Genomic DNA, 24,636 nt, shown 5'->3' on the forward strand with positions numbered 1-24,636 from the left:
GGATATAGTGACAGTACAAGGGGCAATAGGTTCAACTGGAGAGAGGGTAGCTTTAAATTAGATGTTAGGTAAAACTCTACTGTAAGAGTGGTGAAGCACCAGAACAGGGTGCCCAGAGAAGCTGTGGATACCCCATCCCTGGAAGTGTTCAAGGCCAGGTTGGAGCTCTGAGCAACCTGGTCTAGTGAAAGCTGTTCCTGCCCATGGCAGGGAGGTTGGAACTTGATGATCTTCAAGGTCCCCTTCAGCCCAAACCATTCAATAATTCAGAATATTTCTACAAGTGGCTGTAGAGCAGTTAAACATAGGCCTTGGTTAGGTAGCTTTAATAGTGTTGAAACAGCTCTGGTTTATAGTTCTTTTGAACTTGCACAGTGATCTAAGACTATTTTAGGATAAAGAAAAATTAGAATATCTCTCAAAAATGTTGCCAAAATGCTTGGAGATGAGTTTAGCTAAAGGCAGTATGTTGCAGTTATAAAGTGAGCAGCTTTGAATTCCTCTGTGTCGCCCTACCACCCCCCCTCCCCCCTCCCCCTCCAAAAAAAGAAACCTCATGTTTATAAACCCAACCTCCTGAAAACCTCAACAAATCAAATCACCCAACCCTCCCTAGCCTAGCTCAGTGACAGTTGCATGCTGACCACATGCTCATACATGTTGCTGTAAAATCTTGGTGGGGTTCTGTTGGAACATGGTGAATTTCATCTGTCTATACTGAGGGACGGTTTTGATTCCAGGAACAAGTCCTGGAAAACTTCACACACATCTTTTGTTTTTCTACTTCATCAGTATATTCAGATCAGGATGTGGGGTGATTAATGCAGTAGTACATAGTACAGTAGAGAACGTAGTAATCTTTCTGTTAATGAGGGTTCAGGTTGTAAATTTCAGTAGTATCTCTACAGAATAAGTACTCAGCTGTCCAAATGATGTGCAATTGTGTAATGTCAGGAGGGCTTAAACTAGTAATCTGCCTCATGTTTGCTGTCAGCATCCTGGTGGCTTCTGACAGCTGTCCCACAATGTGCTGAGAAACCCAGGAGTCCACTACTGGGGCAGTACACCAGAGAATATCTATCCAGAACACATCTATCTTTTTTCTTCCTTTCTTTTTTTGGAAACACCCAGTTCCGTGTGTACGTGCCGATGCAAACTGAGGCAAGCTGAAGCGTGCTGTGCAGATGTATGTCTTGGGAACTAGCTGTTATATAGAAATTGTATTCTGAAAAATACTTGTAGGCAGTAAGACTTTTGAGTTTTATGGACAATTTTAATTTGTTAAATGATGAGCCATTGCCTGCAAAGGTTTCTGTGTTCCCTTGCTAAAGCAGTAATGTTTCTTTAGAGGAATACCCTATATTTAATTTCTTTGTAATAAGAAACTCCTAGGAAGCTGTTCTTAATATGATTTAGTAGATTCTGATTTGATGAGAAGCTGAAGAAAACCATCTGCAGAGGTATTTGACGTATGAACTTTAGACTGTGTCGCACAATTTGCCCCCTGCATCATCTTAATCCCCTAGCACCTTGCCTTCTTCCTGACTGCCCCATGGCCTGGGCAACCCTCGCCCCCTCCAAAATAAAGCCTCATTTAGAAGTATTGTCATCCTGTCTCATAATTCTTTTTTTTTTTTTTTTTTTTTTTAATTCTTTCCTAAAAAGAGATGCTTTAAGCTTGTTAAATGGTGTCCTTTCAGCTGCATGAAGAGGGGTGGCAGTGGACTGGGTTGGTTTTTTGGGGCTGCAATGTTAAAAAAGTCGTACAATCATAGACTAATTTGAGTTGGAAGGGACACATAGGGATCATCAGCTCCAACTCCCTGATCTAATTTGCTCATGTAAGGAAGGGTTGATTCTGGACTATGGATGCAACTCTTAACACCCCACCTCCCTACCCCCAAACCAGGATTTTAAAGTATCAATAGAAACCTCATACTAGATGTATGAGTTTACAGGGCTGCATGTGTGGGTATGTCAGTATGGTCTCTGCAAGCAAACAAGCACTCAGTTTCCCTGTGCTCATATCTGGCTCTGTCTGATAGCAGCTGGGCTGGAGCTCATGTGGTAAATCCTGCTGAGAGCTCAGTCCTGCTTACTGCAGCTACTTTAAATGTCCTGCCATTTCGGAATGGCAGATTAAGCACAGCTTTGCCTGCTAGACACTCTGCAGACCCTGCAGTAAGGCAGTTCACTGCCACTTCATGATGGGTTGGGATCAGAATTGCACATCACTTGGGAAAAGATGAAAAGTTTTTCAAAGGCATAAGAGCTCAGATGAAATTTTTTTTTTTTTGCCTGGATAAGAGGTACACCCTCTTTTGGACCCATCTTTCAAAAATATGCTGTTATAGACTGAGATAAGGTTAAATAAGTAGAACTTGAAGGGGTATAAAAGTGAAAATAAAGGAAAGATTGCAGGGAAAAGTGTATGTTTCATGATAGGTTCTTATGTTTCTTTTATTTACAAAAAAAAGCTCTCATACACTTCATAGAGATTTTTTTGCAGTATTAGACATATGGTTAAAATATTGCTCCAGCACAAATAGTTCTGCTCAGAGTTCTCAGTGTTGTCACTGAACATGTTCAAGGATGTGATAATTTTGAATGTATTTGCCTACAGTTTGTTTTAGAATACTTCTGTAGTTAAACATGTTGAGACAGTTGCAGTTTGAAGTTGCTGTGCTGTTCTCCATTTGATGGGAAGCTTTTTCCTGGTATTTACTCTAAGGGAAGAACAGACGTTTATCCATGAAGTGTTTTGGTATGGAACTTAAAAGACAAAAACTTCCATGTGCTTGGAAAAAATGTGCTTGTATTGCTTCTGAGTGGTTTTTTTGTTTGTTTTGTTCCAAGAGTGACTGTTAACAAGGAGTTGGTTGACTACAGACTATAAAGAAATTGCAATAAGCTGCTTCAGAGAGGTGGGGTTTTTTTTCTTTAAGTATTCAAACCAAGCATGCATTTTTTCCCAAACTTATAAAAATTTAAGAAAAAAAAATCAAAAAAAAAAAAAAAATCAAAAAATCAAATGTGTGATTCCCACCCCTCTTATTCTATCCCTAAGGAATAGACAGTCTCTTTTCCCTGAACACACCCACTCCCAACCTAAACAAACATAATTTTTACTTGTAGCAATTGAATTACTTCTAGTGTGGATTTATCCCAAGTAACAGTTCATTGAAGTATGGGAGAGACATCAGGACACAGTTCAGCATAGCTGTTTCAGTATTCATCTGAGCAGCTGAAGAAGAACTACATGAATTTGTGCTCTGCGTTAGAGAAAGAATAGGTGTGATTGAGGATGCACGGTTGAGAAGAGATCACTAAGAGTTAGGGTATCTGATATTTTTGTTAAACTTTGTGCTTGCTATATGAATCAGTTTATAGCCATTTATGTATGGTAGCAGAGAGGCCTTCAATAGCTTGGAAGTGAAAAGATGCATACGTGTGTTAGAGTGAACTTCTATTTACAGAGTGGAAACAAACTACTTTTAAACTCTCTTGTCAGCACTATCTGAGAATACTTTTTTTAGCCTATGGTTACAGAATTTTCTGGACTGAGGCAATGAGAGGAACTGAATGTGGCCTTCTGATTTCTCTACAGCTAGGTGATAAATACCATCTTCACAGTTGCACAATGTATTTACACCAAGTTCGTGGACAGTATGTTACTTGTTTTATTTTGGCCAAGTTGTTGGTTGAGGTGGCACCACTCCAGCTTCATTGGTAGAATTCTCATCAAACAAGACATAGGAATAGAAGAATAAAGACCAAGGAAGGCAGTGGCATGTCTTGAAGGTTAAGTTATAGATAACTCCTCAAAGAGCCAGTTTTCCCATGCATTACATGATGGGACAAGGAGATTAGGGTGTGTCAGTGAAGAGGAGGGAAAGAGCAAAATGAAGCTCTGAATTTGATCTGCTGGAGCAGAAGTTGCATTTTTAAGGTTGGCTTAAGGAAGGAAAAAGTACAGCTATTCATGTAATGCCTGAAACAGACGTCTTACTCTGGGAGGACACATGAAATTAATTGCAGCTAACATCAGTGCTTTTTTACTTTTTCAACAGGAGCGGGAAAAAAAAGGATTTTTCTTTTTAGGAAACCTTGGTTTATTTTTTTGAACAAGAATATATAGCTTATGTAAAAAAAAAAAAAACAAAACAAAACAACAAACCACCTGCTTTAGAATGAGTACTCAGTGAAAGGTTGATAGTACAGCTATAAACAAACTTAGCAGATGTTTGGCTTCTGGGTTGTTCTGTTCTGGGACCCGAGGTACAAATGCGTTTTCATTTTGTAGTGCTAATGAAGTCTTGGATCAGAGCAAAAATATTACCTTGGAGCTGTTCTTAGCAGCTGTTGATGCAGAAAATTTTACGTCTGGAACTCAGTTTCAGTTCCTTTTTTGGTATTCCCTGAGCTGGAATTGAAGGCATGCCGTCTTGCCCATTCTGCTGCTGTGCGACCCTGGGGTAGCTGTAATCAGTGGCCTGGGAGATGAGCGACTGGAGCAGGAGCGATTGGCTGGGGAGCAATTTCCCGGAGTACATCTGTGTCAGGCACAGCGAGCTAAAGCAGTCATGTATGCGCAGGCTCTGATCTCTTGGGAGGTTCATTACAGGGTCTCGTACAAGGGCATTCTCTGCTTTGCACATCAGCATGGAAGAAGCTCGTCGAGGGAAGAAAATGCAACCTGTATGTAAATAGCAGCTGTGTAACGTAATAATGGCTCAAATGTGATTTGATGCAAGTGGTATTTAGCAGCTGTGGCTCAGAATTGTGTGCTACCTTCGACTCACTAGTTGTGGAAGAAATTTTTGAAAGATCTGGTGATAGAAGTAATAGTTTGAGTAGAGACTTCTGTATTAGGGAAGGTATTTGCTGTGTTGTTACAATTGCTTAATCATAGTAACCAGCTTAATTCAGAAAGAAAATGTGCTTTTACAGTTGTGGCAGTATACTACCAGACTTTGAGAGTGGTTGAGTGGGGTTTTTTTGGGTTATTTTTTCTTTTTTCTTTTGCGTTATTTTGAGTCAGCCTGTCTTAATTTGAAGGTTATCTGCTGTGGCTTTGCCTGATTCTGGTAAATGTTTCTGGTATAGCAGGGATCTTTCTGGTAGAGAATCTTGAAATAGCCAGTTAATTGTTCTTTTTTGGCAAAAAAATGAAAGTGAACTTAATGACCTGTGTAACTGAGGTAAAATGTTTATGGAAATAACATTTTCTTCAAACCTCAGTGGCACAGATACAAAACTCCATTTGTGGGGATTTGTACAGTGAAGTAGTGAATTCTAGTATTAGTGTTACAAGCTATTGCTTAGCAGTTGTATGGTTGTCATTACCTCTGCCATGTAACTGCAATGCAGCGTGTAACAGGGATTACTACTTTAAGAGTTTCCTGGAAACTAAAATCTGTGGGATGGTGTTTTCCTAAGGTGTCAAACTCTAAAAATCCCTGAATTATTTTATATACGACAGTTAAATTTTCTATTCCGTTGTGTGAGCATAAGAAGTAAGAGTTTGATTTAGATGTGTTAAAGTGCATTAGATTGCAGTGGCCTTCTGTTTGTCAAGGTCTCTGTAGTACAGTGCTCAATTTTTGGTTACCACCTTTCAGCTTTGGGCACGGAACTCTATCAAGCACGTATATGCCTAGAAAACTAGGCAAAGATACGAGGTGACTAGTTGTAAACATAGTACTTCTGCTTTTTTTACCTGTAATCTCAGGAATTCACTTAAATACATTTAAGTGAATGGAGATAGGGATTTTTTTGAATGAAATCTAGTACTGTGAGGCAGTGATAAAATGCAACTTTGTAAAATAGCTGGTATAATATTAGATACGCAATTTGATATCTTGTGTTGGATTGGTGACAGTATTTGCTAAGTTTATGCATGGTGGTAGATTTTCTGGCTTGCAGAACACTCAGGCTGAATTCAAATGGGCTTCTAATTTTAATCAAATATTCACCTGCACCTTATTAGTCATACTTAGCTAGGAATCAAGCTATCCCTTTTTCTTGTGCTCATTCCAGCTCAGTTTTTTTTTATGAATTGCTATGGTGGGCCATAGTTGATAGCCATTCACAATTGTAACCAGTCTCTTGTTGGTATTATGTTTCCTTTTCTTTCTGACTTTTTCTCCCAATTTAATTTTCTCTTCTGATTAACACAAACACTTGGTTTACTGTCCAAAGACGTGTTTAATTTTTCTGGGATGGGATGTAGCTTCTCTTGCAGGTTGTGGTGCTCAGTGTGACCCTGACTGGAGGAAGGCCTGCTAGAACTGAGATAAAACGACTTACAAACATTAGATTTCAATGGTGTAAGAAGCAAAACATTAGTATGTTTGGAACTGCTTTTTTCCTGAGAGGATTTGGGTTTTCTGGTGTTTAAGTAGCACACATACACATCTTTAGTGCCCTCCACATACAGTTTTGGAAAATAAAAATTACAGTGCAACTTCTGGAGAGTCTGACTGAAGTCTGTTGATGTCTTTTGGACATACTTGTCCAAACAAGGTTTGTAGAGCTGCTGTGTTTTTTGTAAGTCTTCTAGAAGGAGATTGGTCAGATGTATTTAGTAAGGTAAGCTGAGCAGTTAATTAGAGGATTAGTGGGCTAAAAAAGTCTAAGTATCCCTGACCTCTTTTGTTGCAGTTATGGTCTTATTGAAATAAATCTAAGTGTCACACCTTCCTTTGAGAGTCTGAGTGTAGCTTTGATTAGGAGGGGCTGTCATTTACATGTGAGGATTGTTGTGTAAAATAAGAATTGTATAAGCACAGATAAAATTCAAGGGGTGGTGTGTGTGGTGACACCAAAGCCATTGAGCTGTACTTGAGTCTTTCCCATACTGCTTGAGTAATACCCTCTGCTAAGGCAGTAGGTGAAAAAAACTCTGGAAAGCAGCTCTTTTGCTCCTGTGCAAAAGAGACCATAGAAAATACAACTAAGGGGGAACCCATCAACAGTATGCTTCCTATTTTAAACCTGGCAAGTGTTCTGTTTGTGAATTATTATTAATTGTGCTCTCATCTGTATATATTTAGAGTGGAAGGCCAGCTAAAAATTGTACGATGACAAAATGAGACAGGGCTCATTTATATTTGGTGCATTTTTCCTTGGCTGTTAGGTTGATGTGCTTGATTTAGAACTTGTAGTGTTTCATCACTCTGGCAACTTCTGAAGATACAGTATTGTTGTGTAGAGACTGTGCCCAAAGAACTTACTTCAAATGCATCTATAGGACCACTTGTGCAGTTCAACTAAAGTTGAGCAGTTTGATAGACTGCCTAATACCTTCACTTACTGTTACTTAGAAAGAACTCCGATTTTTTTGTATCCTGGCTGTCCTTCAAGAAGGCAGCAACCAGAGATGCCTGCCCTCCTGCCCACTGTGGGCTCATCTTACCACTGGTTAAAAGCAGAATTAGTCTGAAAGAGAAGTAAAACAATATATTTAGAACTTAACAAGTGCTGCTGTTGTTGTTCTGCAGGTAAACCACACCAACAAGCCCTTCCTTTTAACTCACTTTTAACTAAACCTGCCTGGTGCTGTGTATGGGTAGCAGTGGGAGAGCTGTGGGATAGACCTGATGATTGCCTGAGGTAGAGTGATTGTCATTCAACTCTGCATACAGTATACAGAGATGGCCTTAACAAATACACTGCTTTTCTGGTTTCTTTCTTATCACTTCCAGAGTTGCTGTCTCTGGTAGACTTAATCTCCTTATTTTGTGGGTCTACAACACTGGTCTTTTCTGTTTTTTACTCCCTGAAGTATTAGTTCTTATTAACTTGCAGCTCCGGGAGGTTGAATGGATAGATAGGGGGTTGTACGTGCATTTTGTAAATGGGAGATGTATTTTATTTCCTGACTACATGGAGTATTATGTGTGCCTAGAACAGAAGTGCAGGCTTCTGAAACAGACCACTTGGGAAATGTGGCTGTGAAAATGTATCATGAATTACCGTGCTGGTTCTAAATTATCCTGAACAATATATTTTAATACCTATGTAATAAAACAAGTGAGTTTGTTTATCTATTTTTGAAAAAGGTCAGTTTTAAAATATTTTGTAGATATACACACACATACATGGATACATTTGCAAAGTGAGGTTCTGTAGTTCCTCTTTTGGTTACCTTTGAGATACATGGCCAAATGAAGGTTTTAATTCCTTTTTCTAGCCAAACCTTAGTTTTTGAAGCAGAGCAATATTGACAATCATTAATTTTTTGGTTTGTTTTTGTCACTGGAGCCTTTCTTGATGGCTGTCATATCTGTCTTCTGAATGCAGATCCAACAAAAGAGGGCTGATAATAAAACAAGACCTGCTTTGGCTATGCTTCCTAAGGTCAGGCCACTGTTGACACCGATTCAGTTTGCACTGTTGCTGCAGGCCCCTCCTGTTGTGTCCTCTTGCAGACAGCACACTGATGGATGGTTTGATCCAGCTGAACTGCTCGTGGTGAAAGAAGGAAGAACAGAGTGTGAAAGGCAAAATGCACTGTGCACAAGTTCCCACGTGCTGTTGATCTTAGTTGGTAAATCTATGGTAGCATACTACAAAGGTTTGTCAGTTGGGTCTGTAAGCAGGGTGTGCTCCTGTTTTGAGAGGAATGGTTTGTTGGTCCAGCCTAAGAGCTAAATCCTGTCTGCCAGGTCTCTTGTGCCTGCAAAAGTAGAGATGTATCTGACTTCTTGTGGGAAGGAGAGGAGAACTGTTAGCTTTCTCTTCAAGCCAGAGAGGTTGTGATACAGTTACAGTCACAAAGCGGTATGTAGGATCACTGGGATGGTGTAGGCAGTTGTATTAGATGTATTAGAATATTATGTAAAAAAGAAGTGTTAAACTGTTGGCCAGATACAGATGTATAAAGGAATAAAGTTGATATGCATACACTCCTCCCTCCCCCTCCTGAGTTGGGGTTAGTTTTTGTTGGTTGGTTTTTGTGTGGTGTATTTTTTTGTCCTTTATTTGCACCTACTTCAATAAATGCTGCAGTGAAGCTTCTTTGTAGCATGAAAGTCATAATGTAATTTTTTTTTTGGGGGGGGGGTTTGGAAGGGTGATGGTGTTTGTAGAGGTTTTTTTGTTTGTTTGTGCTCTTTCTTAAGCCCTACTTACTTATTTCCATGAGCACTAATACAGTTTCTTTTGGTGCTGCAAGTCACTCCCTAGTTCTGCTGGGGAAGAACTTTGGTCTGAGGAAATGTAAATGGAGCACATAAACATTGAGTTAGCTAAGTAGTGGTCTTAAATGTTGAGCTCAAATTATTCTTGACATGCTTACTGTAGATTTCAAAGGTTTACAGTTAGCTGTATCAGCCATTTATGACCACTGTGTATCACCAGAATGATTTGATTGAACTGTATTTCAAGTACCTTAAAAGTGTGCTTCTAGCAAGTTGTCTGTCTTGGAAGTGGTTATTCAGTAATGCACTTTGGCAGCGTGCCCATCTGAAATCTGTCGTGTGTGTGACTGCACAAGGTTAAGTGAGTTGCATGGTGAGAAATGCTTGCAGAGATGACAGTGGAAACTTGCCTTTGGATTTAATACTCCATGCGTCATATTTGTGCTAATCCTCTACACTGCAGGTACCACAGACCACTGGAGGTTGTCAGTTCTTCCCAACTCAGTGCTTTCCTTGAAAATTCACACAATTTAGGATTGACTCTTTTTTTCAATACTACTTTTAAAAAACACGTAGCATTAATATGGTAGATATAAAAAGTGTACTGTACTAAATGATGACAAATGTTTGAGAAGGTAAATAAGTAATGTTAACAATTTCTGGTGCTTGATTTTCTGCAAAGGGGAATTACCCTTTTCTCATGGACTCAGGAAACACAATTGAAAACCAGAGGTGGCAAGAGGAATCCTACTGGGAGTCCACTGGAGCACTGAGTATTTGAAAGTATTGTCTGATCTATAGCAGTAGAAAAGGGATTTCATTTTCATGCTGAGGAGAGTTAGAAGGCTGATAAGACAGGTTCTGGTGTATGCAGGCACCTCTGGCTGAATATGAAGTTTTTACTGGAAGATTGTTTCTGCAGTATGTTTGTGAGCACCCAGAAATCTGGTGTTAGGAAAAAGTATACTTAGTGTATCATGATACAATGTAGTACATCTTAATGCAATGTGCTAGGCTTTTTATTTTTCTTTTTTTTTTTTTCCTTTGAAGTACTCTGGATTTGTTCTGTTTTAATAAATTACCATCTCCTTGTTTAAAAAAAGCAAACCAAAGGTGAAAGCTTAATCTCTCCCTAGGGCACCTTTGTTGCCGCTTATGTTGGGTTTTTTTTTCCCTTCTCAATTGTCCTGTCTTTTGACTGAAAATGAAAGTTACATGCATTTTAAGTTAGTCTTGGATTTTACTTTGGCTCGTCTACATCAGCTGTATTTGGGCATCTGTGGGAGTATTGCATGCAAAGTTTCACATGCAGTGAATGGTAAACTGCAGAGGAATACTTGCTTTAAGCTCCAGTCATTCTCTGCCTAAAAAAGGGAAGTGGACAAGTTCTCCACAATCCCACTGTTCTTTGTTTATGTAAAAAGTTCAGAAAGTAGACGAGAGAACTAAAATGGCAACTGTAAAAGATTTCCCTCCCTTCAGTGCCTTCAACTGACATGATAGATCATCTATAATTACTGGAAATCTATGCCCTACAGACTTTATTTTTAACCAGGAAAAGGTTGCAGTTTGGAATTACTTTATAATGTATTTGAATATTTTTGATTTCTTTACCTGACCTAAGGCGAAAGTGTCTCATACTGGGATTTGCTCGTGGCATCACAAAACAGGTATGTTAAATTGATGCTTTGTGTTTTTCTGAACAAAGGCTGTAAATGATATGCTTCCTTCATGTATGATATTTGCGGTTGTTAATGGTTTATTCTTGGAAGAGTCTTTGCATATGTGGAGTACTTTGAGATAGTGATAGAACGGTTTGCAATGGCATGCATGCCTTCCTGTAATCTAATCTTAAAAGACATGTTACTTTCACATGACGTGGTTTTTGAAGGTTGGTTCTATATGTATGAGTTTGGCAGAGAATCTCTTTTACTAAAGCAAAGGGTGATAAAAATTAATAATGTGACATAGGGCACACAGCAAATCCAGTTTCAAAATGTTATTGGGAGATAAAAATCTTTCCTTGTGAGTCTATTTTTCACAATGTGTATGTAGTTTTCTACTGGTATGCAGTTGTTTGTATAATCTGGAGAAAAACTTTGTCTTCCCTTTGTTGCTCAAAAACTGTGTGTTTGGCAAGATTCCAAGTGTCCTAAAAGGATTACTGGGGATGGGTGTGTTTAGGTACAGGATTTTTCAGCAGTCTGTGGCTGTAACCATGAAACTAATTGTGGAATAGGTTTTGATAGCAGTTTTCCTATTACTAGGGGTTTTTTTTCCACTCACATATAAAAAAACCATGTAAGGTATTTTAGAGGATTTGTAATTCTTCCATCTCTTTCCATCTCTGCTTGGAGTATTATGGTAACCTGCAGCGTAACTGCGTATGTCTGTTTCTGTGAACTGGACTGTTCTACAGTATGCTCGATTTTGGTGTGTAGGAGACAGGAATATTCTATTTCTCCCCATACTCCCCTCCCATCTTATTACCATGACACTTAAAAGATTTCTGCCACTATTTTATTAGTAAGTACAGTATTTTGATTTTTCTAACCTGCATGCAAAACTCTACTGTCACTACAATGCAGCAGCAGTGACAGAGTTAGGTTATGGTGTAATGCCTTTCTTGAAAACCCTGTTTTCAGGGACACAGCTCAGAATCTACTTTTATTCAGTTTTCAGAGGTTTATTCTGCCATGTGCTACTTTTTCTCTTGTATTTTTGCTTATTTACACAGTGCTTGCTGCTTTTGTTTTTTTATGTGATCTAGCTGCATCTAACCTTTTTTTAAACCTCATTAGAATTTTTCTCCCAGCATGAGGTGTTTGTCATCTTCGTATTCTTTAGTTAATAGTTAAATATTTAGATCTTTTATGTGTATGCGTACACAATACACTATAACAGACATTTTTTGTTAAGATCAAGGAGTGTTCAAAAAAATTTTTTTGAGGGTGGGAGTTGATACAGTATGTTTTAGCTTGTAACTGTTACACACAGGTATGTTGTTTTTCATCCTTGCCACTTTCCTGTGAGGTGACAAACTTGTTCTATATATAAAGAAATTGCATAATTCTAAGACCAAAGTTTAGGTGAATGTCAACGCTGTTAGGGTTCCCAGTTCCTGTAAGACTCCTAATTTAGGCTTCTGTTTTTCCCTCATGAAACCATTATCACAGATCTTCTGTGGACTGATGTAAATGCATTAGATTGATGTAAATGCTGCTAGAAGCAGTGACCAAACAGATAAACTTGTGGTGGATCTAGCTGTCATATGGCCACAAGAGAGGTCGCTTCGGTGAGCTGATCCAATGGAAAACTAATCAAGTTTTTACCAAAAAAAAAAAAAAAAATCTAAAAAATTTGTTGTTTAAGCGTTTTTTATCTGACTTCATGATGGTTAGGTCTGACTTAAAGAAAAAAGTGTGTGCCCAAGGGAGCAGAAAGAGGAGGGACAGTAATCTTTAGCACTTAGCCTTGCCCTTATACTTGGACATAAAACATTACCTTTAGGCACTCATTCTTTTGGAGAACCAACTCTGTCAGGAGGCTGTAATTTGTGAGTTGTGAAAAGTGGACTTTATTCTAAGGAATGCAAACACATGGAGAAAGACAACTTTAATGTTGTTTTGATGTCAAGTCTGAGATGGGCTTGAGATTTCTACTACTCAATTACTTCATTTTTGTCAAGACTGAGCAAAAGGCGATTTTAAGGTCTGCTTTAGTGATGTGCTAAATATGATTAGAGGACATGTTCAGAGATAAGGCTATATCTATTTCAAATACTGTGGTGTGGTTTCAGTAGTAATGGAAGCAGAATAGGTCTGCTTGAAACTGCTGCTTTTTAACTCTGTGGGTAAAAAAAAAAAGTGAATTAGGTTAATAAGCTGGCTGTTGAAACCTGAATGAAGCAGTTATTTTGATATTTCCAGAGTTGTTGATCTAGGAAAGACCTTGGGTGGGTAACATAACCTTTTTGCTACCCCTTTGTTCCAAAAAGCTTCTTATTTGTGCTGGAATATCTCACACAGGAATTGTCCCCTAAAGAGAAGAGCTTGAGATCTCTCAATATTAACTTCTGTATCTTTTTATAAATTTACCAGTTATTTTATTGAAGTAGATTGATTGCTGTTGAATAAAAAAACTAAAAGAATACTGCACTTTTGAAATGTGTGTCCTGATGGTTGATACAATGAAATCAAGAGCATTGCAGAAGGAAATGTTATGGTATTTAGTCTATCTGTTGATTTATTCTCTTTTTCTTTCAATACAGGGTAATGAAAGATTGGATGGGTAGGTTTTCAGTGCCGACATACTGTTTCAGAACATACTTAGGAATTTGGGAAAAAAATAGTTCTATTTAGTTTTAACTTAACTTTGTGTCTTGTTTCTTCAGGGTCATGATGAAGAAGCTGTTGTGGATATGGGCAAAATCAGCTCTACTATCAACACAAATTTTGAGAAAGAAGAACTAGAGAGTAAGTTTGTGGTCGTTTTCTGTTTGCTTAACATGCATTTTTTGACTAGGGATAAAAGGTGAATTTTCCTTGCTAAAAGGAATCAAAATTTTATGGCTACCATGAAATTCTGGGAGTAAAACTAGTGCAAAGGCAGAGGTGACCTGCCCTGTTTGTTTGTCTCTGTGCATGCTGGTAAATATCCACAGTTCTAATCTGTTACCAAAAGAAAAAAAAAAAAAAAAAAATTATTGAAACTTTCCAAGGAAAGTTTGCTTCTTAGACTTAGGTTTGAAAAAATTATTGCTGTTGGTAAGTAATTTTCCAGTATGAATGATGTCAAGTTCTGCAGAATTAAAAGTCAGGAAACAGGGGTCATGAGGGAGATGTTTGTTTTCTTTTCTGAAAGTTAAGTATCCTTGTGATTGTGGTCATGCACTTCAAATACTGAAAGTCTGAACAGACATATAACTGTCCTTCTGGTTCCATAGTAAACTGTACATTCCACAATCTGCTGTCAGTAAAGCATTATGGTAGTCTTCATTATTTGACTCGGGATCCCACATTTAGCAAAAAAAATAGCAGTTTAGTTTCATATAGCAGAATGTAAAATCAGATATTTCATCTAAGACATGACTTCTTTTCTTACTTGAAAACAAATTAGTTTGGCATGAGGATTCATGAATGCTATTTAATGAATGAGGAAAAGACTAGGGAGATCCAGTGTTAAAATCTTCATTATTTGCCTTTCACATGGAATGCTCTGAAACTTAATTAACGTTTGCAGAATGCTAGAAGGCAGTAGATTCACTGAGTTGTACTGTAACTGCTTCAGCACACTGAAGAACCATAATGACAGCAGTTTCTGGCTAAGAAAAGTTGTTTTAGGTTGCTGTCACATTTTTCTCATACTGTGGTGTAACGGGAGACAGTTTAAAGTGATTGAAGTTGTTTGCTGCTGTTGCACTCTTGCTCTGTTCCTGCTCATTCTGTTACTGTTTTCTGTCTTGTGCTAACACTTCTGTTGGCCTGACCAAACCAGAAGCCTGGCTACATGTGTTAAGTCATCAGAAAATGTAACAGTCTGACAAAGGAAGATGGTCAAGATCTCAGCCAAAATGCAACACAGATGGATATGTGCCAGAGCTGAGCAGAGGAAGGAAGTGTGGATGTGAGGCTGAGAGATGCAGCAGTGGAGGCTGTGACAATGCCAGTTTAGATGGGGTTCTGCTGTAGGGAAACCACTGCACTGGCTGTTTCTGCAGTTAAATCTTCAGTGCAGATTTAAGCTGTCTCCTGCTTAATTTCCTTGTCTTACTTTTCTCAGGGGATGACCCAGAAAAAACACGTGTATGTTTTGCAGGGAGGCAGGGGTTAAGGGGAAGCAGGCATCCAGCTGGAGTAGTGTTCAAGGCAGCAGCATTAGCAGCTGTAATACCTCGACCACAAAGAATGACATGGGAATGTGCAGCCAGATCACTTCCCCAGTCTCTTTTGGAGCACATTCTTGTAGGAGTGCTTCAGCTCCTATGACACTGTAGTTAAACAAGATACTTGGTGGGAAGGCAGCGGGGTTCAGGCTGCTTGAGGCAATTTAAGCACTTGGCTGACTGCTATGGAAAATACCCGTCTTACCCATAGTGAAAGAGTAAATGAAGGTGAAATGCAGACTGCTGTCCAATGAGCAATTGAGTCAACATGAGTGCTTTTGAAAGGAGGAGTTGAGATCTCACTTATCCTCACCTTGCTCTTAGCCATGCAGCCTCATCTTTTATTTTGCTCCCTTACTCATTCTGGAGTGGCCCAGTGTTTGTGTCTCAATGCAAGAGGGGGCTGGCTATACAGATGTTCAGCAAATAACTAATAAGAAATACCTGACAAGAAAAATGTTTTCCAGTAGGATTATCACAGACCTGAAGTTGCATATGAGCGCATATTTTCACACATAAGTAGGAATTATTCTTGGTGTTCACATATATTTTTAGTATCTTGTATATTTGTAAGAATTTAATTTTTTATTGGTAGAATGGGACAAGGGAGGTGCAGCATATCGTTTGACTTTTATCAAAGTGAAAACTATTCCAAAGTCAGAACAAAAAGTTCTTCCTTTATGAAAGAGAAAAAGGTATGTAAGTGCGATTGTTCAACTCAGATTCTTCAAATTCAGGGTGTTTTAGAGGATAAATGTTTGTGAACTTACAGCTCTGTTTAAGAGTTCATTATTTGTAAGTTATTATGATGAAAGTAGGTATGTGGAATTTTTAGATTTTGTTTTTAATTCTGATATTAAGATACTACAAGGGGAGAAATGGAATTGTTGTCTGCAAGCAGTAAAACAATTCCAACTAGTATTATTTTTCATTTCTGAGATGAACATTTTCTTGTAAGCTTGGGAAGACCTGTACTAAAGCATTAGGCATTGGAAGTGTTTTAAGACTTTAAACTATTTCAGTCTAGTCTTTTGATATGTGTTTCTGGTGACTTGAAAAGGAGTTCTAGGAATTTTGATCCTTTAGAGAAGTGTGCATCGATGTACTTTCAAGGAGACTCACCAAGCAGTGAATTGAGTTCATCTATGGTGCGAAGCACCACACCTTTTAGAGCCCACATGGACAGGTAATACTTAACCACTTTAAAGCATGTGCAAACTAATGTTGATAGGCTTGATACTGTAGAAGGCATAATTTTGCTACTAATACTAAAGGGAAAGTTTCTTGGTGTTGTCAGTATTGGATACTCGTATTTTCTGGAAATTTTGTGATGAAATATTAATGGAAAGAGAAACAAATGCTTAAGGGGAAAATAGATCTTGGACTTGGATCTTCTCAAGCTCTGTATTCTATTTATGGTGGCTGACAGAGTGTGGTACCTGTCTGGAGTGACACTGTTTAGGTTAGAAAGGTTAGGTGGAGGCTGCTTGTTTTGTAGCACTCTTCCCATAAAAGAGGAGTGGTCAGAGATGGTAAACTGCAATTGTGGGCAGACTGTGTCTGTACTAAATAAAGGTACTGCAGTTTTCTGAAGCTGTAAGGCCTTATTTTGAATTAACAAATGTCAGTTTACGGAAGAGCTAGAAAGCGGAATAACATCTTAAAATAACCTTTTTAAAGAGCACCTAATGTTCTTAACTTGATGCCAGGCTCTTTGAGCTGCAGTGAATGAGAATAATAACAAGCCAGGAGTTGGAAGTAAGGCAAGAATATTAATGGCAGAGGTATTTAATGAGATCTTGTAAAAGGTATTTTCTGTTAAATGATGTATAAGGAAAACTTTCTTAAACTTGTGTTGTCTGTCATGATACTACCAGGATGCATCTTTTAAAACGTGTAACTACTTTTCAACCTTGTTTTGAGGATACATTTACTAGATACAGTTTAAGGGAAAAGGTATACATTCTGTTACTCTAAGCAGACACAGCAAAGATAAGAAGTTTACGCATAACAGAGGTTTTGTTCCAGAAACAATCTTGAGGTCAGGAATGTGTGTCTTGGTAGACTACTTCTCTGTGGCATAAATCCAAGCACCAGCTTTCAAGAGTTAAGATGGTTTGATAGCTATCTACTGTCACATTGTCCTGTGGCAGGTGTAAGTAATGTTTACATTTTAAGTGACCCTATTATCTCTTATACCATGATGATCCTTAACTTTTATTTAAGAAAAGAGCTGTGGTTTTCACTTAATCTTAGTTGACAAGGACAGGTAATTCAAATAATCCTGTATTTTTTCCCCTCTGTAGGTGAATAGTGTGTATCTAAGTAGAAAACTTGCTGTACAAGTGTTTTGCAATTTAAAACTTTTTAAAAGTGTTTGACGTAAACTGTCCTAATGGTTTTTTTCCCAAACTTCTTTTATTTGAGAGAGCAATATGTAGTGTTTTTGTTCCGACTGCATCAGAAATTTTATAAAAAGACAGCTAACTGCTAACTATAATAGTTTTATAATCTGAAACATACATAAAATTATTATTAAAGTAATAAGGTCATAAAACTAAAGTTTTACCAAACAGCATGAACTAAAACTTAAAACTTGCAGTAAACTTGATAGCCCCAGATCATTCAAATATAAAAATTTTTGAGATGAGGCAAAAGAAATAGACTACTTGATTCTGCAACCTATTACTTCTTGATGACTTTTCATAACATTTACCCTTTTTTAATCCCTTAAAAATCAGTTGTTCCAAAAATTGACTAAACTTGTGCCTTGTTGGATATTAGAATTATTTCTGAATGGATGATTTCTCCATTTGCAGTTCACTGAAAGCTAGTGTTTCATAGCAGTTTAAGCTTTTAAAGTGTGAGGTGTACCTTTTTTTCTTATTTACAAAATAAGAATTAAAAAAAGGAGAGAGTTGGAGTTTTTCTCAGGAAGGGGTCACCCTTCTATGAAGCAAGATTCCTTCTGTAATGTTTTTCATATCTTAAAATATCAGTAGATACATTTGGCAAACCAATCAGTTTAAACACTTGTACAAGAGAGGGGTATGATCAAATTCGTAATGACAATGTATTTGTGACCTATTGATGAAGTCAGAATATTTTCTTTGCAAAAGTTTCTTATGAAATGCTTTACATGAACAGTGTTATGAAGTGGAAGCTTTGTGTCTTTACCAGGGGAGTGGGAACTGATGATCTTTAAGATCCCTTCCAACCCAAACCATTCTGTGGTTTTATGTTGTATTCAGTGGACAAAGGGCTAGTCTTGAATCTTAATGGGACTTCCTCTTGAGTTGCTTGTTTCTAGGTTTTCTCTCCTCCAACGGAAACAACTCTTTGAAATTATCTTATATGTGTATCCTTTTTCCTGAGCTCTGCTGCAGAGACAGGCTGGACCAAGGATCTTGAGCTCAGATAAAGCATGGGGCCCAGCTCTGGTCTGGCTTGGCTGTGCAGTGCAGGGACAGCTCATCTTCCCTCCCATGGGGACCAACGGCTGGCTCCTTTCCCAGGCGAGGAAGATCGGTGCTGGCAGTGAGCCACAGGTGGAAGTCTGTGCCAGAATCCCTGTGTGGCACTGCCACCCAGCACTAAGCTTTTCCTATTACTGATCCTACCTGCGTGTCTAATGTAATTACTCATAATGCCTTCTTGAATATCGTTGATTGTGTCAAAGAGAAATATTCGGTGCATTTTTCTCTATGACTGCCCCTACGAACTCACTTGGTTTTAAGTCAGAAAAAAAATCACTTCTATTTGTAATGAGAAATCTGGCATTTACTGCTTCTGTGAGTGTAATACGCCAATTTTTGTCATGTAGTGAGAAAACACTCTTCCTGAACTGCTTTACCCTCTTCTGTGCTTACTACGGTTTGGGATTATGCTTCTTAGTTTTATCAGTTCAAGTGTAAAGAGTGTATCTCAGTTAGACCTAATTGCTAGGAACGGCAGGAGGTTTCAGAGTACAGCCCAGGAGGTGTAATGGATTCTTAAATACGCTGTATTGTGAAGAACCTTTGAGTTCCAGTTGCGGCATGTAGCTATCCCTTGAAAAAATTTTCTCTACTTCTTTCTGCAGGTTCAGTTAGAAAATTTTATCTCAAATGTTTAATTCTGAGAGCGAGAGATAGCTCTTGCCAAATAGTTTCTTTAACAAGAAGAATCCTCGGTAATTAAAGGACTTCTTAGTAGTCAATTCATGCATGGAAGACTAAGATTATACTAAAATACTTTATATTCACTTTTGATACATTGATTCCATAGAAAATAATTTGACTCTTTCTTGGGAATGTGTGTGAAGTTTATAAAATAAGTGAAAAATGTTGTTTGTTTTGAAATATTTACTTTCTTATGCCAGTAACTTCACTATCAATACCAATTTGTGCATTTTATTGCATCCTTCAGAAATAGGGCATTATTTTTATTAGAAAATTAGCATAGCAGAAGTGTTTTTAGTGTATTAGTGACTTGAGTAATTTTTCATTATCAGTAAACAAGGGGGTGTGTGTGTGTGTATGCGCAGAGGCATTGTTCTTGTTCCTTAAGTTTTACCAGAACCGAGAATATTTGGAGAAGTCCTATGGGTTGTGAAGTTTTTAAGAGCAAGAAATGACACTTTTGTTCTCACTCTTACTTCTTCCATCCACCTGGAATGGTCTTGTGACAGAAAAGGTCTCAAGAAGTTGTGCTCGTAGATTGCATTGAGCTTATTTTTGTGCATACAAGTACTCTCTGTGATGTGAGGGAAATTAATATCAAGGAATGAGATGCAGTGTTCCAGATCTTTCCTACTAGGGTAATGCACTTGGAGATGTGAGTTAAGGCATCAAACAGCTGGATTTCTTCCTCATTTTATGATCTTGAGGAACAGATTAGGATCTCTCCTGCAGATGCTCCAGTTTTTCCATGCTGGAACACTCCATGCTAGGACAAGATAGATTATGACATTATTTAGTTAAAGAAAGGCTTCTGTAGAAAATAAATTATCCATCTTCAGATTATTATTTGAAGATTTTCAGAAAAAATAGTTAATTCTTGTCACAGAGTTTTAGTCTTCAGCAGACTTGAGAGCTTATCGAGAAGATGGAGTCAAGTCACGCTGGTGCATTGCAAGAGAGTGAGGGGGATCACACATAAAATGCTATATTGGAAGTGATATTTGGATATTAGGACTTTTTTTTTTTCAGGTAGTGTGCTGCTGTAGATTGGTATAGGTTGCCCAGATAGGCTGTAGAGCATATATCCTTAAAAATACAAAAAGGATGGCTGTCATCCTAACTAAATTGATCAAAACCATGGCTTCAGCTTTGAAGTTGGCTGTACTTTGAGCAAGATTGGACTAAGTAGCTCACGTCCAGATGGTCCTTACGTCCATTATTAATATATGATCACTATTAGTTCAAATTTCTAAGTAACAGGATTTGAGAATCAACATAGGTATAAACTCGATTTTCTTTGCTTTTCCATGTTAAGATGGAGAACACTGTCCTTTCTATGAAGCTTAGAAGGCATTTAGCCAAAGAAAAAAGGTTCTGTGTAGAATTGTATTTAAAGCCTTGTGACATCAGGGTATTTTTGGATACATGTTTTTGATCTCTCTCATACTTCAGAAGTCTTGTATTACCATTTTCATAGGAGCTCTGGCAAGAAATCAGGCAACTTGAAGCATTTTCTTTCCTCTAATTGTTATAAGACTTTACCCAAACTGACTTTTGGAGTTAGACCAACCGTGTGATTGGGGATCAGCCATGTGATGGAGACACGTTGCAAGTTCCTAACATTTAAGTTTGTTTCATATCGATAAAGGCCTTAAGTAGTAAATACTCTCAGTGGATTTGAACAGCTAAGCTTGGATAAAGTCATGCTGGATTAAAATGAGCAAGTATCTCTTGAGCTTTGTATTGCTAAATTTAGTATTGAGCAGTCTACTAATTCAATTGATTATTGGTTTATAGTAATTCTGTAAGAAGCTTTGTTTGAAAGTGGTACTGTGCTACAGACATTTACGTGAATAAAGCTTTGAAGGTCACATAATGTACCTTTTGAACTTTTAAAAACAATATTCAAGTAAAAGATTGTGTTCCTTTTAAAAATAACATCCAGTGCTAGCAACTTGAATCCCAGCCTTTTTAGAGTTAAATTTTTCTCCACTGCTTCCACTGATATTATATTAATTTTACATTACTTGTCTTGCAGGTGGTTTTTTTTTGTTTTTTGGCCAGCCTGAGGATTATCATAAGTTGTTTGACCCAGTTCATTGGGAATGAAGGAAAAAAAATGGCCATGGTTTTGTTTTGTTTTGCTTTTCCTTGTAAATTTTATTTATAAGTAAATCTTTATCTGTCCATCTGCAAACATTATTACTCCTATCTGAATAATGAAACTTAAAGAAACACAGACCTACTCAGTGCAGCAGTCTTATTTTTAGAAGGCTTCTCAGTGCTTTGCTTTGTTAAGTTAGAATTAAAGTTAAGCTTGTCCGATTTTTATTATCTAGTTTTGTCCCATCTTTGGAGTTGAATATGCCTATAACATGTTTTTGGGTAATCATGGCAGTATACTCAACAGCAGTAGTTTCAGATTTTCTTGGTAGTACTTGAAATGTCTTTATTTATGACTGTGATACCAGAATGAAGGTCCCTTTTCTTAAGGAACAGTCAGGTGCACTCATAAGCTGCTGTTGCAATACATAAAATTTTCTTGGTTAGTCTATTGTACTGTCACACCGACTGCTTGCTCTGAAAGAGAAAAAAAATTTCAGAGGCTCTTTGTCAACATTAGGTTATTTCTTGAAGTTACTCTGATGGGATTATATTGGATTGTGATCCATTTTACTTAATAAACGCTGAAAATTATCTTGCTCATCACCATTTCATATTAGCCCCAAAATACCATTGCAGATGTAGCAGTCTGAACACTTTGCATATACAGAAGTGCTTTGGGGAAGGTATTCTTGGTTTACATTTGCCTGCAAGACTGTGTCTATGTGAGGTAATAGTCATACAGTGGTCATTTTTGGGCAGTGTGGGCTGAAGGGTAGGATAACCCATGGCTAGACTGTTCTGTGTCTCTGTGAGACCCTTGTTTGTTTGGGTAGTGAGAAAATGCTTCCTTTAAATCTTTCTTTTGGAGTTGAAAAGCAGTATCAAATGTTGTAGGTTGTGGACTGACTCTTCGGGTTACTAACTTGGCAGTGCCTGCTTGGTGGGCTGCAGGCAGCTATGAGGCACCTGGACACGATTCTGTGGTTCTGTCATAGTAAAAGCCATTTGCTATGGACACAGGTTGTTTAAAAACACCTTCTGTTTGTTGATTATTTCACCTCAGTTTTCCATAGCTTTTACTTGTATCTTTCCAACATATCTGCTCTCCTCCAAACATTTCTACTGAAAAAAAAAAATTCTGTCTCAGTGCAATTATGTAAAAGGAGATAGACTCCTTGTTTGCTTCTTCCACCTCTCCTCCATGCAGCAGCATGGTCTTTGATTAAGGAAATGATCACACTATTAAAAATGCTAATTTTTGCAATAGCAAGGTGCACTGTTTAAGATGGAGATCCTTGGAAAATCTGTGAGAAATTTTTGTCTTTAATTTGGGGACACACAGCAAGAGACCAAAACGTGGAAGTCCCTATTTCTCAGGGAGTAAAATCCTGAACAGTTTCATATTCCTGCAAGGTTGGTTTTTTTTTCTTTTTCTTGGGGTGCAGTGATCAAAACATGCTTAAAACAGTCTTACTAACAATCCTAAAACAAGTAATTATATAAAATGCTCTATTACTAGAAGTATGCTAGAGTTTCTCTTAGGAAGAAATAGTTCCTGCAAAAAATCCAACACTTTGGCAACAAACAGAACTGTTCAAGTGTGTATATAAACTGTAGTTTGATACTTGCTAATTGAATATATAAAATAAAACAGACACCCTAATGGGCATTGTAACAGCATTTGCAATGAGTGGTGGCTCACTCTGTTGCAGCTTTGAGAGTGGGATGTGGTGAGTAATGCAGTTATTTTTGAATCTCATACTTTTGCTTTCCCTATGCATATGATTATTGTATTGTTATGGCATCAACAACATGACCATTGTTAATGATGCCCCCGATCATATTATATACCCAGTGCAGTGATTTATGTTTAGATCACATGGGCACTGATTTCTCTGGCAATTGCATTGTGCATAGCAGTCATGGAGGGCAGAGGTCAGGCTGCTGGGCAGTGGCTGGGTATTGTTGCTGGAAGAAGCTCACAAAAGACAAGTCTCTCTCTATAAATAGGACTAATGAGTGCTTTGAGAAATTAACCTCTTTTCCGCTCTTATATGGAAATAAATAGCTTTTAATATGCTTAATTTCAGATTTGATCATAGTGCCAGTCAGTTGACTCTAATTAAACTAGTGTTGGAAGTGTGTCAAGAATTGGGTCTTGTTAAGTGAAAAGGAATCTTTGACCAAATTAATTAAATATTGAACTTACTCGTATTAATAATGACTTTTGCTTGTATTTTTAGTCAGGTAGCACTGTAAAAATACACAAAACTTCTATAAGGCAGTATCTTTTTGGGCTTAGGGATTCTTTTTTTGGGAAATAAGTTTGACATCTAACCACTTTTTGCTTCTTTAAAGCTCTGTAATAACCAGGAATTTTCAATGTCTTTAATTTCGTATATGTGTGCTATGCACACAAATATGTCCATGTATGTGTACAGTCACAACTCCTAGGGCTTGCCTGCATAATGTAAATTTGCTGAATTTGCATCTGTCTAAGAGCTGGAAGACCACTTCCTTTTCCTTTGGTTAATGTCTGTCTTCTGTAATAACTCTTCAGCACCATGAAACAGAGTATTTAGTGTTATAGTTAATTTGTCTCTTCCTGAGATTGTTTGTTTAAATAGGAATTGAAAAGGCTATTGTATATGCTATCTCTGTTACAGGAGACATAGTAGTAATATGTTCATAACAGTCAGTTGATTGATTTCTTTTGCTAAGATGTTGATGCTAGTATTGTCTTAATGTGAAAGGTCAAAGTAAAAACAACATGTTGAAAGTACATGTTTTAAAGAAGCAGTATGTATTCACTTGAGGATGTGCTCCTAAATTTATTAAAAAGTTCCAGAATAGGAAAAAACTCCACCCCAGCGTCTCTGTAAGTTATTTGAAGTGTCGACATACTTTTCAAAATAGAAGTTACTTTTATGTTCCTGATAATTAATGGTATAATCAAACATCAGTTTCATCATGATGTGTTATGCGCTACTTGAGGAAATACTGGCAGCTCTTCCAAGGAGAGAAAACTACTTGCAGACTCTAAACAAAGGGTAGTTTCTTAATGAAGTCAATAAGCTGAACCAGGAGATTATTTTGCCATTCTTACAAGTGTCCTGATATTAATTCCTGCAGGAAAAGAGGAATACAATATAATTTCTCTGCCTTGGCCTCATGTTTATTAAGTAGCTGCTTTCAGTGTTACAGGCCAAGCTTGTACTTCTGTATTATTTATACTTGTACTATCTGTATTATTTCACAACTGAATTCTTAAACTGAATAAGAATATGACCTAATTTATCAGAGAAATGAGTCTAGCACTAGTTCCTTGACACTCTGGAAGGAC

The 24,636-nt window shown here is 37.6% G+C and overlaps 1 protein-coding gene across 9 annotated transcripts in view; it reads left to right on the forward strand.

The window, feature by feature from the left end:
* Window positions 1-24,636, forward strand: part of SLC4A7 (solute carrier family 4 member 7) — a 93,964-nt gene that overhangs the window by 22,343 nt on the left and 46,985 nt on the right. For 7 of the 9 annotated variants that reach the window (XR_005604512.1, XM_039571247.1, XM_039571256.1 and 4 more), the window contains exon 2: window positions 13,537-13,618. Coding sequence is in view for 8 of the 9 variants with exons in the window: in XM_039571247.1 (XP_039427181.1) it covers window positions 13,537-13,618 (82 nt within the window). In the remaining variant the exon portion in view is untranslated. Of the gene's footprint in view, window positions 1-4,580; window positions 4,699-13,536; window positions 13,619-24,636 lie in introns of those variants that run through there. The other 2 variants (XM_019285635.3, XM_020584563.2) reach the window with 2 other exon arrangements.

This window comes from Corvus cornix, chromosome 2 (genome assembly GCF_000738735.6).
Source record: "Corvus cornix cornix isolate S_Up_H32 chromosome 2, ASM73873v5, whole genome shotgun sequence".
NCBI classification, from domain to species: Eukaryota; Metazoa; Chordata; class Aves; order Passeriformes; family Corvidae; genus Corvus; species Corvus cornix.